The 15,296-nt window shown below is 39.4% G+C and overlaps 1 protein-coding gene across 3 annotated transcripts; it reads right to left on the bottom strand.

Moving 5' to 3' along the window:
- Nucleotides 1-811: 811 nt before the first annotated feature.
- prkar1aa (protein kinase, cAMP-dependent, regulatory, type I, alpha (tissue specific extinguisher 1) a) lies at nucleotides 812-15,288 on the bottom strand. 3 transcript variants are annotated; one of them, XM_044331226.1, is made up of 12 exons: nucleotides 15,132-15,288; nucleotides 14,668-14,757; nucleotides 13,439-13,626; nucleotides 10,323-10,493; nucleotides 7,082-7,173; nucleotides 6,935-6,996; nucleotides 6,806-6,852; nucleotides 6,424-6,582; nucleotides 6,278-6,338; nucleotides 6,037-6,158; nucleotides 5,474-5,555; nucleotides 812-4,412 (listed from the first exon to the last, which is right to left on the bottom strand). In XM_044331226.1, the coding sequence occupies exons 3-12, from the start codon at nucleotides 13,610-13,612 to the stop codon at nucleotides 4,240-4,242; spliced, it is 1,143 nt and encodes a 380-aa protein (XP_044187161.1). In that variant the 5' UTR covers nucleotides 13,613-13,626; nucleotides 14,668-14,757; nucleotides 15,132-15,288; the 3' UTR covers nucleotides 812-4,239. The 3 variants fall into 3 exon arrangements, with proteins under 3 accessions (XP_044187161.1, XP_044187160.1, XP_044187159.1); XM_044331225.1 differs by lacking the exon at nucleotides 15,132-15,288 and having other exon boundaries at nucleotides 10,323-10,490; XM_044331224.1 differs by lacking the exons at nucleotides 14,668-14,757; nucleotides 15,132-15,288 and adding an exon at nucleotides 14,489-14,646.
- Between the last annotated feature and the right edge of the window lie 8 nt (nucleotides 15,289-15,296).

Raw genomic sequence — 15,296 nt, 5'->3', positions numbered from 1 at the left:
GGTAGGTTGTTTGTCTTGCTGTAATCATTCCTCCTGTTCATACTGACCACTAGAAGATCCCTTCATAATGCACTTACAATGGAAGTGATGGAGGACAAAATCCACAGTCCTCCTTCTGTGCAAAAATGTATTTAAAAGTTTATCTGAAGCTGATATGAAGCTTCAGTGTCCAAATGAGTCAAATCAAGTAGATATCTTTCAACATTACAGTCTTTTTGTTACTATACTTCTACCACAGCTCAACAGGGAAACACTGTCTGAGGAAACACAAAGAGGGAATTTGATGCTAAAAAGACTGTAAATGTGTCAGATATCCACTTGATATGACTAACTCAGACTGCTGAAGCCTCATATAAGCTTCACATCAACTTGTAAATGCATTTTTGCACTAAATGACTGTGTGAACACACTGTGGATTTTGGCCTCCATCACTTACATTGAAGCACATTTGAATCTTTTAATAGCCAGTATGTACAGGAGGAATGATTACAGTGATATGGACACCTGACTGCTGTTTTAAGACACACTTGAAAAATTGTGAACCTGTCCTTTAAGCTATGAGGGCAACTTCAACACAAGGCTTCGCAATCCAAGACTTCACCCACTAGAGGTGGATGTGGATGCAATATTTTGCATAGAAACCAACCAGTATCTGGCTTAAGGTGTGCTGTGTGTCAATTGGTTTGCAGTAATTTAACATAAGTGTATTATACTATATTAGCACTATACTATCACAGTGTCAACTAAAATAATAAAGATATTCAAACTACATCTGAATACATGTGAGGTAATAGCAAGCAAAGACACACAATGAAAACACTGATCTCTTTATTGCTTGACCTGCTGTAAGGACATCCTGCAGAGAAATCCAAAACACACCAACATTAAAAGTACAATCACTCCAATCAATCTGAAGAAAGGCATTTAAAAACAACACAGTCCTCTCTGCAAAGACTCACTGCAGTCAAACTGCTTTTTCAATTTGACAAACACTGGTGGTCTGAAAGAGTGGGAGCACAGTGAGCCAGAAAACTAACGCTGAAAATAAACAACAATGCAGACTTCTGAGCACAGTCTCAGTCCGGCTTGTTGACTTATTGGATATTTGGTGAGTCAGAAATATTTTAACATCATAAGACTGCTGATCAAATAAGAATACAAGTACACAATGACATCACGTATGTGTCAGATGGTGGCAGTTAAGACATCTTTGAATAATAATATATTAGATAAGAGACATTTAACACTGACTGTTTATCAGAAAAATAAACCAACCAAAAGAAATGCTAAGACAGGTCTCCACTAACTGAACTAATGACCCACTGAATGTACTAGAATACAGCATGAGAAGACATAAGAGAAGATGTGACAGAAAACTGTAAAATAGAGTGACAAGCATCAGCAATTTAAACAGACACTCAGGTTTAACTAGAGGGCTGTTAGATTAGACTATGTTTCAAACCTCAATACTTTTTTGGGACCAACCAAAATGTATCTTAATCTGTCAGGTAATGAAAGTTGGCATTGGATCCTCATCCTGTTCTTTACTTATTCTTTGATCAGATACTTTCTGATAAAGCAGCATTTTTAGCTTGTATGTAATGCGCCTTTTTCAAGGAAGACACTGCAGGAAAAGCAGTAAAGTGTAAATAATAACATGAATGACGGCAGCATTCCATTTAGCTGCTTCAGTTTCAGTGCTGGTATTGTGCAATGCTGGCCCACTGTCATGACTTACTGGGAGACTTTAACACCTGTGCTTTTTCCTACTACAACAAGGTAAAGACCTGCTGTGAAAAAGGCTTACATATAAATGAAAAAAAAGTTTAGTGGAAGACGTGTTATGATATGAAAAAGTTATTTTGATATCAAAACTCTGGTACTGGTATACAAAGAAAAACTGTAACACTGTCTAGCCCTGCTGCTGATGTAATGAGCCAGTGTTGGTCCAATCAGCGTTACATGCAGTACCTCTGATATAACAGATATGATGCTTTAATCACAATTTGTCATGAGGAGTACTACAGTACACAGCCTGAGAGAATAACCTAATGATGTCATCCTGATGTAATTATGGTTACCTCGTTTTGGGCTTGAAGATGACAAACTAAAAGTCTGTGTCAAACAGCATTTAGCTGGTAGACGAGTGCTAACAAAATCTGATATTTTAATGGATTAAGCAGTGTTTTAATCAGTGCTTCATGTAATGATGATAGTGATGAAGGAGACTCAGCATTTTCTTGAGAATGTTTGTCAGTGACATCAATAGTGTGTGTCTGCAGTCTCCTTCCATTGCCGATAATTTTTTTTAAAAAAAACATGATTTTTATTCTAGGAGTGATGAAAACATCCATGTATTTACTGCTGCAAAATAACTGATAGAAAGTCTTCATATGAAGCTTTGTGATGGATGACAGAGATCAGTTACTCAACCTGGCAGTCTGATCTTCCAAGAGGTAGCTGCTTTTGTTTGTTTTTCTAAAAGTCTTGACCTGTGCTCCCTTGAAATGACAGGATCAGATGTACACAAAACAGTGAACCTAACAGTATAGAAACATTTTCTCTTTGATTATATAGTTTTGTATATCACAAAAGGTGCAAAAAATATAGTAATTTACTCTTGATATATAGATTAGTAGCAGAGCTGTGAAGGTGCAACTACAGTATGTCAGCAGGGTTAAAGGGACAGCTGGACATGATGGACAGCGTGGGCGACTTGCAGTATCTTTTAACACACACTGCAAACTAAATATGGAGGAAAATTTCATTTAAAGAGAAAAAGGAAAATTAAAGGAAAATGTTTTTCTTTTATTTACTATGTTATACAAAAATGAAATAAAATGTGGTGTTAAAATAACAAGAAGTATTAAGTGAAATGTAAGAACCTGAAATGTTAAAGAAACGCTTAAATGGAGATGTTGAAACTGAAAGCTCAGTTTAAAAATAGCAACGGAATATGGAAAATGACAATACCTGATGTAACACTGAAAATGGAAAACGACCAAAATGGTGGTGAGGTTTAATTGGAAATGAATTGTGCATTTTCTTTTGTTTTTCTCATTTCTCTTTAGGGGTAAAAACATCCTCCATGCTGAAGGTGTATGGCTGGTATGTTTGTCAAACTGTGGGACAAAATGCAGGAAAAGCATGGATCTCAGTGTCAAGGCAACCCTTTAAGACAGCAAATATACAGTATATTTAAAAAAAAAAAAAAAAAGTCCACAGCCAGGCTAGCGGCTCACTGAAGCTGTACTTGAGTTAATCATGATAATACATTTACAACATGATGTTTATCAGGTGTCATTTTTACTATGTTCATCATGTTGGTTTAGCATGTTAGCATGCTAATATATACTAATTAGTTATAAACACAAAGTACAGCTGAGGCTGATGGGAATGTCATTAGTTTTGCAGGTATTTTGGTCGTAAACCAAAGTATTGGACAAAGTCAAATTTTGACCTGATGGATGAGCGGCACACGACAGACACTGCCATCCATAGAGCCCCACCGCTAGTGTGACTATAAAAACATCTCCACCAAATACAAAAGAGCAGCAAAAAACAGTTAAGCTTTTTTGGCGTACCGGTTCAAAAGCACAAAGTATCCTCAGTCGGTATGAACCTATCAGTGACAGCATCTTTGTGAACACTGAGGATCTCCGGAGCTAAACTAAAATCATCTAACTGTGCATTCACACTGTCAACATGCTTCATTTAAGTCCATCACATTTTGGGTTCAGATTGTGGAAACAATTAGCTCACACGGTCCCCATTTCCACTCACATGATATTCTGTCAGTTATTGCATCTACACACGTTTCATTGTGACCACACTGTAGTTCTTATTTAGTCTAAATTATTCCATGTCTTATGTGTACTGCACATTGAGAATTTTATGTTTATTTTTTCACATATTATCTTCTGTGCAGCTCTTTAATCAACATGTTTTAAAATGTGCTCGCTGTACTTTTAGATCTGATCTCCACTAACTAGCTGCTCAGTGTGAATGCACAGTTAAACAGCCATACAACTATATTTCATTTCAGAGTGTATGCAGTATATAGGCATCTGAGTATATAGGTGTAAAATAAAATATGTATAAAATAACAATAAGAGCCGTGTTTAAGTGATCAGGGGAGGAGTCACATGTGTGAAATAGAGGCTACAAGTAGGAAAATAGAGCAGATCTGTGTTGGTGGACCCTGCAGTAGAAGAAAGGAGGAGCAGAGTGCTGGAGAGCTCAGACGGAGAGGGAAACAAAGCTGTTGTATTGCTCGATGTTTCTCTTCAGGATGTCGGAGCAGGGACCCAGGACTCGCTCAAACCGCGGCCGGTCCAGTTTCACGCACTTGAGGGGTCCGCATGCAACAACGGTGGCAGCACGGGGCCGATTCATCAGCAGGGCGATCTCACCTGAAAACATAGACGTTGGACACTGGTGTGTCACACTGAAGATGATGTTCTGCTTTGTTAGGGATTTTTTTGGGGCTGGTTTAATCCACACCATGCATCTAACTGCATTCTAGGAGCAACTCTCCATCTGTCAAACTGGAGAAATGTGTGTACTGCAGATCATAGGCGCCTGAGCGATGGAGACAGTGGAGCAAATGCATCCCAATTATTCAATTAGTCACTCTGCTTTCATTGGCTCTGTGCTGTGCTTTCATTATTATGATTATACAGGCTAAATGAGAGGCGCAAGTTTACTCCAAGGAGCAGTTTCACAGTAAGGTCTAGTCCTCGACTAAAATGTCCCTTTTAAGTCTTGAGGAGCGTAGGTCACCTTCTGAGTTGTGCATTAAAATAGTCCTTGATTCAAAATAATGCGGGTTAAAATAATCCGCTTTTGAAGTTATGATTATTCCTTCCTGTATAACATTACAACTGCATCAGCTAGTGGTGCTATTGAGAACAGCTCCCACTAGAACCTGTGAGTATTGAGAATAACAACACTCAGGTTTAACCAGGTTTCATTATCCAAATAATACTGTAATGTGTTGAAAGGCTATTTCATTTATATACATTTTTTGTCCTTGTTTAACCTTGAAGATGGTCCAGTAGCCTGCAAGCTACTAGCATTTTAGGCTACATAATGTTTTTATAAATATAATTTCAAATATGAAAAAGCCCTTTCTCTAATAATCATGTCCTGTCCTCATCCATCCAATGATATACTGTTCTTGATGCATTCTTGGTTTTCATAACATCATCAATCTAACTAATCTAGACGAGTGCAGGTGGCTGTTTCCTGACTTATCCAAGAGGTTAGGTGGTGGTTAGGGTTCAGGTTAGGGTTAAGGTTAGGGTTAGGGTTGGCGGGTTAGGTGGTGGTTAGGTGTAAAAATGCAGGAAATTTGTTTTAAATTACACAAATTATGTATCTTTCCAAATGTGCTTCCCCATTTTAAAACACAATCATTGCCTATGCTGTAGATAACACATGTCTGTCAGGCTCTTGTGTTTGACTGACTTACCAAAGTAATCTGATGGTCCCAGTCTGCCGACCTCCACAAACTCCTCGTCCACTGACCGCCTCTGCAGCACCGCTGCTGTCCCCTGACACAAAAAGATGCAAGATGTGGGTGGACTGGCTTTACATCCCAGTTTCTCCCAGAATATATTCACTGTGGCTGTTCACAGCAGGAAAGCACATGCTTTCTCTTCTGCACCGCTGGTTTTGTTGTGGTAGGATGAAGATAACTGGTAAAGCTACACAACACTTTCTACATGTTTCACAATAGATGCTTTTTAATGTGAAGCTTAGTGTGAAACAATCACAAAAATGTTGATGGTGCTACAGACATTACAAATGAACATTTGACTACATCACTCTGTTTTCAAGTTCATTTGAACAGTGGATTTGGATATTTTCTGCTCTTCTTGTGCAGAAGAGCTGCTTAAACTGTGCAGAGCAGAAAACAACACAGACTCACAACAGTGCTGGTGGTTTGTAGTTGAGCTGTTTGGGACACATCCTCATACTGTTAACATGAATAGTATGAACATGACTGCTTGCTTGCATAAGGTAGGTGTGTACCTCCAGTATGATGAAAAACTCGTCACCAGGCTCTCCCTGCACCACAATTTTCTGACCGTCCTCAAACTGCACCGTCTCCAAGGCGTCAGCCACCGTCAGACGCTCCCACTTATCCAGAGACTCTGCTCAGAGACAACACTCAGATCAACACTGCTACTCATCTGGACACATCTGGCCCATTACAACATTTCTTTGAAAAACAAGATGGTCGATACAATAAACAGGTGAACTAAGTTCTCACCTAAAATGGACACCTTGCTGAGGAACACCTCGTACATCTTGCGCTTTCTCAATGTGCTCCCCTGAAAAACAAAATAATAGTAACAGTTCATATAACAACCCATCCATGATTTAGTTTTAGAGAGGAGTGCACGGCTGCTTCGTTACCATCAGAATCCTCCTGTAGCTGTCTCTGTCGATGCCCCACAGCTTCACGTTGGACTTGGCCCGGACTGAAGCTGCTCGAGGGGTCCCGTAGATCAGAGCCAGCTCCCCGAAACTGCCTCCCTCACCGATGCTGGTCACCCACTCATTGTTCACATACACCTGCAGAGAGCAGACGGTCACTACTGTGGGCCACGTTTAAGTAAGGATCTCTGAAAGGGCCTTTATTAGACAGACGGTGTGCATAAACACACAATAGTTGTTAGCAGGGTACATCCATTGTTGGGACTGATGCTGTTTGCTGTTTATTAATAAAAAGACAATGCCAGAGTTATCCTTAGAGTTCACACAGTAGTTGCACCAAAACATTAGAAAGAGATCTTACATCCATGTCTCCTTGGTCGATAACATAGAAGTTGTCTCCCTCATCACCTGAAACAAGAACAATTCATAAATGAAGAGAAAGAAAAACAATCTTCACATAAAGTGCAGTTAAAAAGCCTGGTGAACTCACCTTGTTGGATGACTGTTTCTCCAGCGATGTAGTTGACAGAAAACATCGCGTCGAAAATGTCACTACGAGGCCAGAAAGAAAGCTGATTAGCTGGGAATGTTGTTGACAAGGACTGTTAGCGCGCTACTGAACATGTAGTGTCATTACCTCCTCTCGTTGTCGTCTAAGTGGGCAAACAGCACGTTCCTCTCCATGGCTTTTGACAGGGCTGCCATGGACTTGTAGTCTTTTGGGATGACCTTGGGTGAGAAAGGTTTAGTTTAGATTCATCTGGTACATTTCATTTATACTGAAATTACATGTTCACACAAGTCAAATAGCTGGCGTGTGCCTCTCTCCTGCTATTACATGACAAGGTTGCATTAAATAGCTATTGGATCTTGGCTAACAGTCAAGAGCCCACACTGTCACTGCTGTCTATTGTTCTTCAGCAATAAACACATTGTTATTGTCTCACTGTCAGTCACAGTGTGTCAGGCAGAGACTACATTATACTTTGATGTGACCTATGATTACTTAAAGGACTCTACATAAGTGTCGGCTGCTGATTCTAATAAAATAGTTTTGATTAACAAGTTGCGATTTGCTGTATGTGTACTATTACGACCACTTCAAAACAATGAGAGCATGATGACAGAGAAACATGGCTATCTGTCTGTATCAGTCCCGCCCTCACATGCTCTATATGAATGTGTGTGTGCTCAGCTGAGAGGTCGTGTCCTGATGAGTGAAGAGCAGAGAGTCGTCTTCAGAGTTTGATAAATAATAGCAAAATTATTGTTGACAAAACACATTAAGAATTGCATTGATTGCACAGACGGGGGATGTCCTCATTAGACGAGCTACTTCAGGAAACACTGGAAAACAGCTGCTGCAGCAACTTGATGATTGTATTAAAAAGTCCAGTGAAAGCTCTGAATTTTCCATATACAGGCTTAATGAATGAATGATCTTTATTCACATCGAGCCATCTCTAAGACGCACTGCAAACACACCAGAAGAGGCGGTGTTGGCAAAGTGACAGGCCTGTGTCGTATGAGGGAAATGTAGACTGACTCAGCCTCACACTCAGGATGATAGTGAAGATGACGATGAAGACAAAGATGACTAGAAGTTGAGTTGATTCAGTAGATTCACATGATTTGAGTCAAGTGATTCACATGTTTTGTTATTTTTGGCATAGAGGTATTTTATAAATGATTGAATGTAATACATAGGCTAGACACTGTTGTTGAATAAGAGTGCATTTATGTTTCTAGAAAACAATACATGAACCATCATTGTGGCATGTCTTGATATACTTAACAGTGAAGGTGTGTCAATAAATAAATAACTAATAAATAAGGTCTAATGATTCTTAATTACAAAAGTTGTGATCAGTCAGGAATAGGTGTGGTTTTAAATATGAACAGCTGTTTACAGACTGTGTGGGCTAAAATGCACAAGAAGCCTCATTCTCCTTAACAATAATTCACTGTTTACACACTCATTCAAATATGCAATAATTAAGATCAGTGTATATGATGAAATAGTGGCATTAGAATGTTCCAGAGACCACCAAATTTTGGGGGCATGCCCCCAGACCCCCAAACTGGCTGCTTTTCTCCCACTGGCTGGCTGCTCCACATCCTTGTGGAAAACTCTGGGATGAGCTCACACATTTTCAAGTCTGTCTTAGAACAGTCAGGTACCCAAATGAACTATGTGAAATGAAATGAATTATTTTCAAATACTTTTTTTGTTTTGACAGTACTTCAAATGAAGTTTGAAGATGAATCTATTTATCTATGTACCCTCTTTCCTAATGTGCCCTCACATACGTGCAACAGACACTAATTCAACACTAGTGCCACTTTCTCCCGCCTCCATATAAATACAAGTATAAAACAATAAAACAATGAGATTTATGATTGACTGGTTGAGTAGCCAACCAAGAGCTTAGCAATCAATACCAAGATAGCAGGGTAAGCTCAACTACAGGCTGTTGCCACTTTGAATATGCACTATTGCATATTTGCATTTCTGTAACTAAGCATGATGAAGAAAAGCAGAATATGACGACCAAGCCAAAACAATGTTTTATCATGTTTATGAAAAACAGGAATGAATGTAAGTTCCACATTCATGTTAAATTCAAATGTTTAAATAAAGTTTTGTAATAAAGTTGTGTTTTGTAGAGCATCATTCTGCCCGGTCAGAAAAGAGACAATTAGATGAAGGAAACAGCCGAGCTGAGTGGTTGGATGGAGTGTTGGATGGTGTGTTGAGTGAATGTTACAGTCTTCTATTAGTGCACAAAGTTAGACAACATTATATGTGAAAGCAGCAGCAACACCACTTCTACAAACTTTTTAATCAGAATCTGTAAATAGTGAATCTACCAGCCCCATGCAGATGTAAATATATCAATAAAAACATTTCTACTGACAGCAAAGTACATGAACAAAGTGAAGTTTGAGTTTAAATCAAGATTTCATTTCATGTCATTTCATTTTTTCTTCATCTGGTAGTAAACTGAATATTTGAATATTTTGGGGTTTTGGACTGGTGGTCAGACAACACATCTGGAAAAATGTAAACTACACAATTAATCAATAATGAGCACATGAATCGGTAGTGAAAATATTTTTTTAATGCAGCTTACGGTTGCCAGTTGCTAGTAATGCAATGCACTTCCTGGCACACAGATTTTCCAGGTGCAAAGTAGTCAGAAATAAGAGCATAAGGGCAGTGATTGAAAGATTTGTTGCTGCTTGTCTGAGACAATCAAAAGAAGTCAAATTAGACTGTGCTGTGAAAATGACTTGACTTACAGTTTTCATGGGGAGAGGAAGCTAGGTGTCCCATACCTGCTCTGTCTTATCTGCAGCTGTGGCAACGGTGCCAAAAAGTTCCAGAGACATCTCAAGACAAAACACTGCTCTTTAGCGAGCAAAGATATTTAATTTAATGAATGGAAATGCAATTAATGCATGATGTTGTGTGTATTTTGAACAGTTGAAAGAAACTACCATACTGCAGCTGCTATTTTTCAGAGTAATTGAGAATAGGCCTGTATTATTTCTAGGACTGCAACTAATGATCATTTTCATTATCAATTAATCAGTCAATTATTTTCTCGATTAATGGATCAGTTGTTTAGTCTATAAAATGTCAGAAAACTGTGAAATATGTCAGTCACTGTTGCCCAAAGCCCAAGACAACGTCCTCAAATGTCTTGTTTTGTCCACAACTCAAAGATATTCAGTTTACTGTCATAGAGACTAAAAAAACCAGATAATATTCACATTTGAGCTGGAATCAGAGAATTCCAGGGTAACTCCACTTTGATGCATGTTATACAGATATATAAATAACGGTTAAAAAATTTTTTAAAAAGCCCCCTGACCTTTCTGACATAGGAGGCAGCGTCTTCCTCAGTGTACACCTCGGCACTGATGGCTCCTCTCCGGCTCCGTCCCCTCACTACGGGGTTCATGGGAGGAGAAACTTCCTCTTCACGGGAGTCTGATCTCACACTGGACTTCTGCTGCAACACCATCTGCTGGGCCTCCTCCTGCTGGGCGACAGGTACACGAAACTACAGCTGAGTCACTGTCCTCACAGCGGACGAGTGCATTTTATTCATAACGTGTACAGTCAAGGTGTGAAGGGTTTTCAACAAAACAAAGTGAGACGAATAGAAAGCGTGACACCTCAGAAACTCTAAATGAGGCCACAGACAAGTAGATTTTTTGACTGCAAAATAATAACACAATCAGTGAAACTGGCAAACAAACCTAAATAATGTTTTACTACAAGGTTACATCTCTCACCTTTTATTTCATGTCCACCTCATCATTTCACCTGCAGCTATCTATTGAAAACTGTGTGTGTGCCTAGTCTGAACAATGCAGGAGCTACACACATCCTTCTTTATAAATACCAGTTTATGTGTAGGAAAAGGCGTATGCATGGTTTTTATTTGTATGCATCCTTTATATATCAGGGCCCTGGTGTGCCACCGAATTTTCCATGAAATACAAATTTTAAATGTTGTAAAATGTTTTATGTAACAAATACAACTTAAAAACACCTCAATTATTCCTATAATATTCCAGCTCATCTTTCTTGGTTAAAAGGAAAAAGTGCTGTCAGACATGACACACTGCTGTCACATGGGACCAGCAAACGCCACCAGCACTGTGCTGCTGCTGCTGAGAAGGCAAAATGCACAAGAGGCAGCTGTAGTCTAAGGAGTGAAAAAAAATGGAGCCGACCTTGTTTGATAAAATGAAGAATGTTATGCACACAGCCTACTACATTGCAAAGGAGGAGCTAGCCTTCACTCAACTTCCTGTAGTTCATGGGCTCATCAACAGGACAGGTGTGAAACTCCCAGACTGCTATAATTCACAGCTTGTGCTCGGTATGTTACACACAGCCGCAGCCGAAATGAAGACAAACAGGGCTGGGTATCCATTCAGGAAATCTGAACCCATCCAATTCCAATTCACAAGGTCCTGATTAAATTTGATATAGATTTTGTTAGGGATATTAATGTTACAATACCAATTTTGCTTAAATATGAAAGAGATTCTAAGAGGAGTAATGCTGTAAATTGTACAATAAACTGTCTACCTGAACACATTACAGCAGTCACCACATTATAGTGCAACACTACAGACTCTACAGTCAGTGAGTATTGAGTGACCTGATAAGTGCTTTCTTTAGTACAGTGTATTAACAACTGCTGATTTTAAATCAAATCCCCAGGCCAGTGTAAATAAGGTATCTACATCACTAAACAAGATCTGGTGGTCATACCTCATTGAACATGGCGGGACCTGCTCCACTTAAGGCACCGCCAAGCCTAAAGGCAGATGTCCACATTAATTTTGGATTTAAAATCCACAGGAAAAGGCATATATTAAAAGATCGATCTCTGATTTTATGAATCCACATCGGAAAATTTAAATGCAGATCAATTTGAATTGGAAGATCTTTTTTTTTTTTTAACCCAGCCCTGAACACAAAAACCACAGCCGAACAATGTTTTCTTTTGTGTTAATTAGATTATGTAGATCGGCAGTGTAATTTAATGTAGTGGCAATACTGTAAACTCAATGATTTTGTTTTTATCCAAGCAGATGCCATCATCTTTCACTTAGAGGAAAAGCTGAGGGACCTTCAAAGGGACGGCACAGTCAGTAAATTTAAGGCCTTTGATCCCTCTCGCTGGCCTATATGGGATAGGTCAAATGCCAGTGCCAGTGCTCTATTCAGGGAGAGTGGTCAGGAGGATCTGAGGGCACTGACTAGGCACTTCAGTGTCCTCCTGGCTAGGGAGGGCGTAATGTCACATCCAACTTTCATCACTACAAGATCGTTGCCCAGGGGAGAACAGCTGTTCCAACGAGGGACACTTAAATATGCTGAAGTCAGGTGTGTGTATTACTAAAAGAATTTGACACAAATCGTTTTGAATGATTGCTGTAGGAATTCATCCTCAATAGTTTTCCCATATAACACATCCCAGGGGCGGGGCAGTGTCAACAGTTAACATATCCTAAAACAGGATAAGCAAGACAAGGAAAACCTGCTGCTCATCAGCATGAGAGATCTAAGCAGCTCACCTAGATAGAAACCCACAGTCCAGGCAGCACGTAAGGTCTCACACTGCCCTCTACTGACAACTGCCAAAAGAGTGAACCTAATTTGCAAAGGTGAAATGCTACTATCAACACCCAAATTATCCTGATAAACACCAGGTTTGGTATTTATCAGGATATGAGAGAGGGTTCTCTACAATGAAATGCATAAAGTCCCACTGGAGGACCAGCCTCAGCTCAGTCCAGCTTCAGAGGCTGCTTTTTCTCTCTGTGGAGGACCCACAGTTTGATGCTGGATTGGTGGCGGAGAGGTTGATGGGCCTGCAGCCAAAAGGTGGCGTCACCCAGGATTTAACCCCTGGGATGACGTCAAGGCGTCAGGCTGAAGACACAGAGGAAGTAGATGAATAGTGTTTCAGATGCTTCCCAGCAGCAGTTGGATGCGTTCAGTGACAGCTGCAGGTGCCCTGACGGTTTCACTCGGTTTGACCCAGAGGAAGTTTGCACATTTATGTTGGCTTCCCTGTTTAAAGGCCATATATAAAGGCTTATCTGAACATTCATTGGTATCACTCTGCATTACCTATTGTTATATACAATCTAAATGAATATGAAAATGATTTGTTGAGATGAAAACGTTACATATAGCCACTTAAATAAAATTCCTAAATTATATGACGACACTGTTTTGATGCTTTCAACTGTTTGTTTGTCTGACTGTTTGTTCATTTGTTCTGCATCTGCAAACAAAATGAAAAAAGTAAATTGTTGTAATTTTTACCTGGACAAGTGACTTTTAAGCCTGCATAAGTGTAACGTAAATTTACTTGTCCGAAGAACAAGTGCCTCAAAAAGTTAATGTCGAGCCCTGGTTCATAGCATATCAGAAAGAGGCTTTTCTGTCAGCACCCACCTTCTCCAGTCTGTCAAAGTGTTCCTTGAGGAAGGCCATGGGCCGCTCAGGCCGGGCTGTGCACAGCTGGACAATGCAGTCCTTGAGCAGCTGCTGGATGTTGTGCTTCTGAACATACTGCTCACACTCGAGCAGACTCCGCTCCTCCTCGCTGCTCGTACTGCTTGATGCCATCTTTGTCTTATGACCTGCGAGAGGATGTGAGAAAAACGTGCTGATGAAGAATCAGGAAGCTGTCTTCTGCTGTTCTGTATTGACATGCAACTGTAGCTGTATTTGACCTAAGGACTTGGTATGAATATTAAAAACTGCATGTAAAGTGACAGCTTCCTCATGATTCATCCCTGTTTAGTTAGAAGAGAATAACGCATCAAATTTAGTTTCAGAGGTTTTATGTTAAGGCATCAAACCCATTCAACTAATGTTTGATTTGACAGCTTTACAGAATACTATATGTATGTTGGCATTGTCTACATTACACTTGTGGTGGAAAGTCCATTTTCTAAAGTACATGCACTCAAATAATGTATTTGCACACGCTTTCTGCACACTGTATGTTTAGTTTTGTACATTTTACTGACTCTTCTGAACTTTTACATAAGTAACACCAATTTTGAATGCAGGACTAGAGTTTCTTTGTAATGTGGTAGCTAACACTGTAGCTACACTATGAGACTAAGTTACTTTCGTTACTTTTTTCATGCAAAGTATTCATCAGCCAAATAACTTCAGCTGTCAAGACAGAATAAGGACAGTATTTTCCCCTGACATGTCATGAAGTGATAAAATAAGCAGCTATTCCACTAGCTGAAGTTCAAGCAGCCCCATTGTACCAAAGTAACGTTACCAGTGCTTTCTACGTAGGTTGACGTTAGCTCTCTAACTTACTGAAGCTACTTTCCTCTAGCTAACATTATGATTCTACGTACAGTAGATAAATAACAGGCTACATAGCTCACACTAACAGCTGTTGGCTGTGAATAAAAAACCTGTCAATGCGATACTAACGAAAAGTTGCTGTTATTAGGTCAAAAGATTTCCCCTAATTACCTTTCTTGAAGACCTCTCAACGCTAACGCTAAATTAGCTTGGAGAGCTAACTGTTAGCCATCCACAGTAACGTATCAAAACAAAGGTAAAAACCCAGTCTACAGACAACAAGTGACAGATGTTCATTACTTACACCCGCAAATAACTATTCATATTGCAAACTACACAAAAACCCTTACCAAATATGATATGGCGTGTTGTCTTGTTTGTTTTCTTCCGTGACAGCAGAGACCCACTTCCGCTCGGTTCTTTCACAGTAAAAGTGTCTCCTCAAAAAATATAAAAATAAAAATAAAATAAAATTGCAGTACACATTGTAAACAATCACACTGCAGTCATCCTATACACACTCAGTGTTCTTTAAATCTGCCACCATTTGGTTAAAAAACAATCAACAATTATTTTTATAATTGATCAATCATTTCAATAATTTTTCAAGCAAAACACCAAAATTGATCAAATGTGTGTATTTACTGCTTTTTTGTCTTGATTCTTAGATAATTCAGCATGGTGGCTCAGTGGTTAGAACTATTGCCTCATGGCAAGAAGGTCCTGGGTTCCAATCCCAGCTGTCCCAGGTTCTTTCTATGTGGAGTTTGCATGTTCTCCCCGTGTATGTTATGTTAGGGTTAATGTTACTGACCACTGGCACTGGCCAAAAGAGCTTGGATTGTTCCAGGTGTTGTGCTGCAGCTGCCCACTGCTCCTAATGTATAAGATGGGTCAAATGCAGAGGACAAATTTTGTTTCAATGTATGTGAGGGCTGACATGACAATAAAGAAATCTTAATTAATTGAGAAAATAAAT

Source organism: Thunnus albacares, chromosome 17 (genome assembly GCF_914725855.1).
Source record: "Thunnus albacares chromosome 17, fThuAlb1.1, whole genome shotgun sequence".
Taxonomy (NCBI): domain Eukaryota; kingdom Metazoa; phylum Chordata; class Actinopteri; order Scombriformes; family Scombridae; genus Thunnus; species Thunnus albacares.
The sequence above is the reverse complement of the archived record's forward strand: the minus strand, read 5'-3'. Positions and strand labels throughout refer to the sequence as shown.

What these genes read in the sequence shown, in the direction of transcription:
- prkar1aa (XM_044331226.1), bottom strand. Translation starts at nt 13,612, where the DNA reads ATGGCATCAAGCAGTACGAGCAGCGAGGAGGAGCGGAGTCTGCTCGAG. An exon ending in TCGACCAAGGAGACATGGAT is followed by an intron (nt 6,583 to 6,805) that starts GTAAGATCTCTT and finishes TGCTCTCTGCAG; the next exon opens with GTGTATGTGAACAATGAGTG. An exon ending in AGTTTTTCATCATACTGGAG is followed by an intron (nt 5,556 to 6,036) that starts GTACACACCTAC and finishes TTTTTGTGTCAG; the next exon opens with GGGACAGCAGCGGTGCTGCA.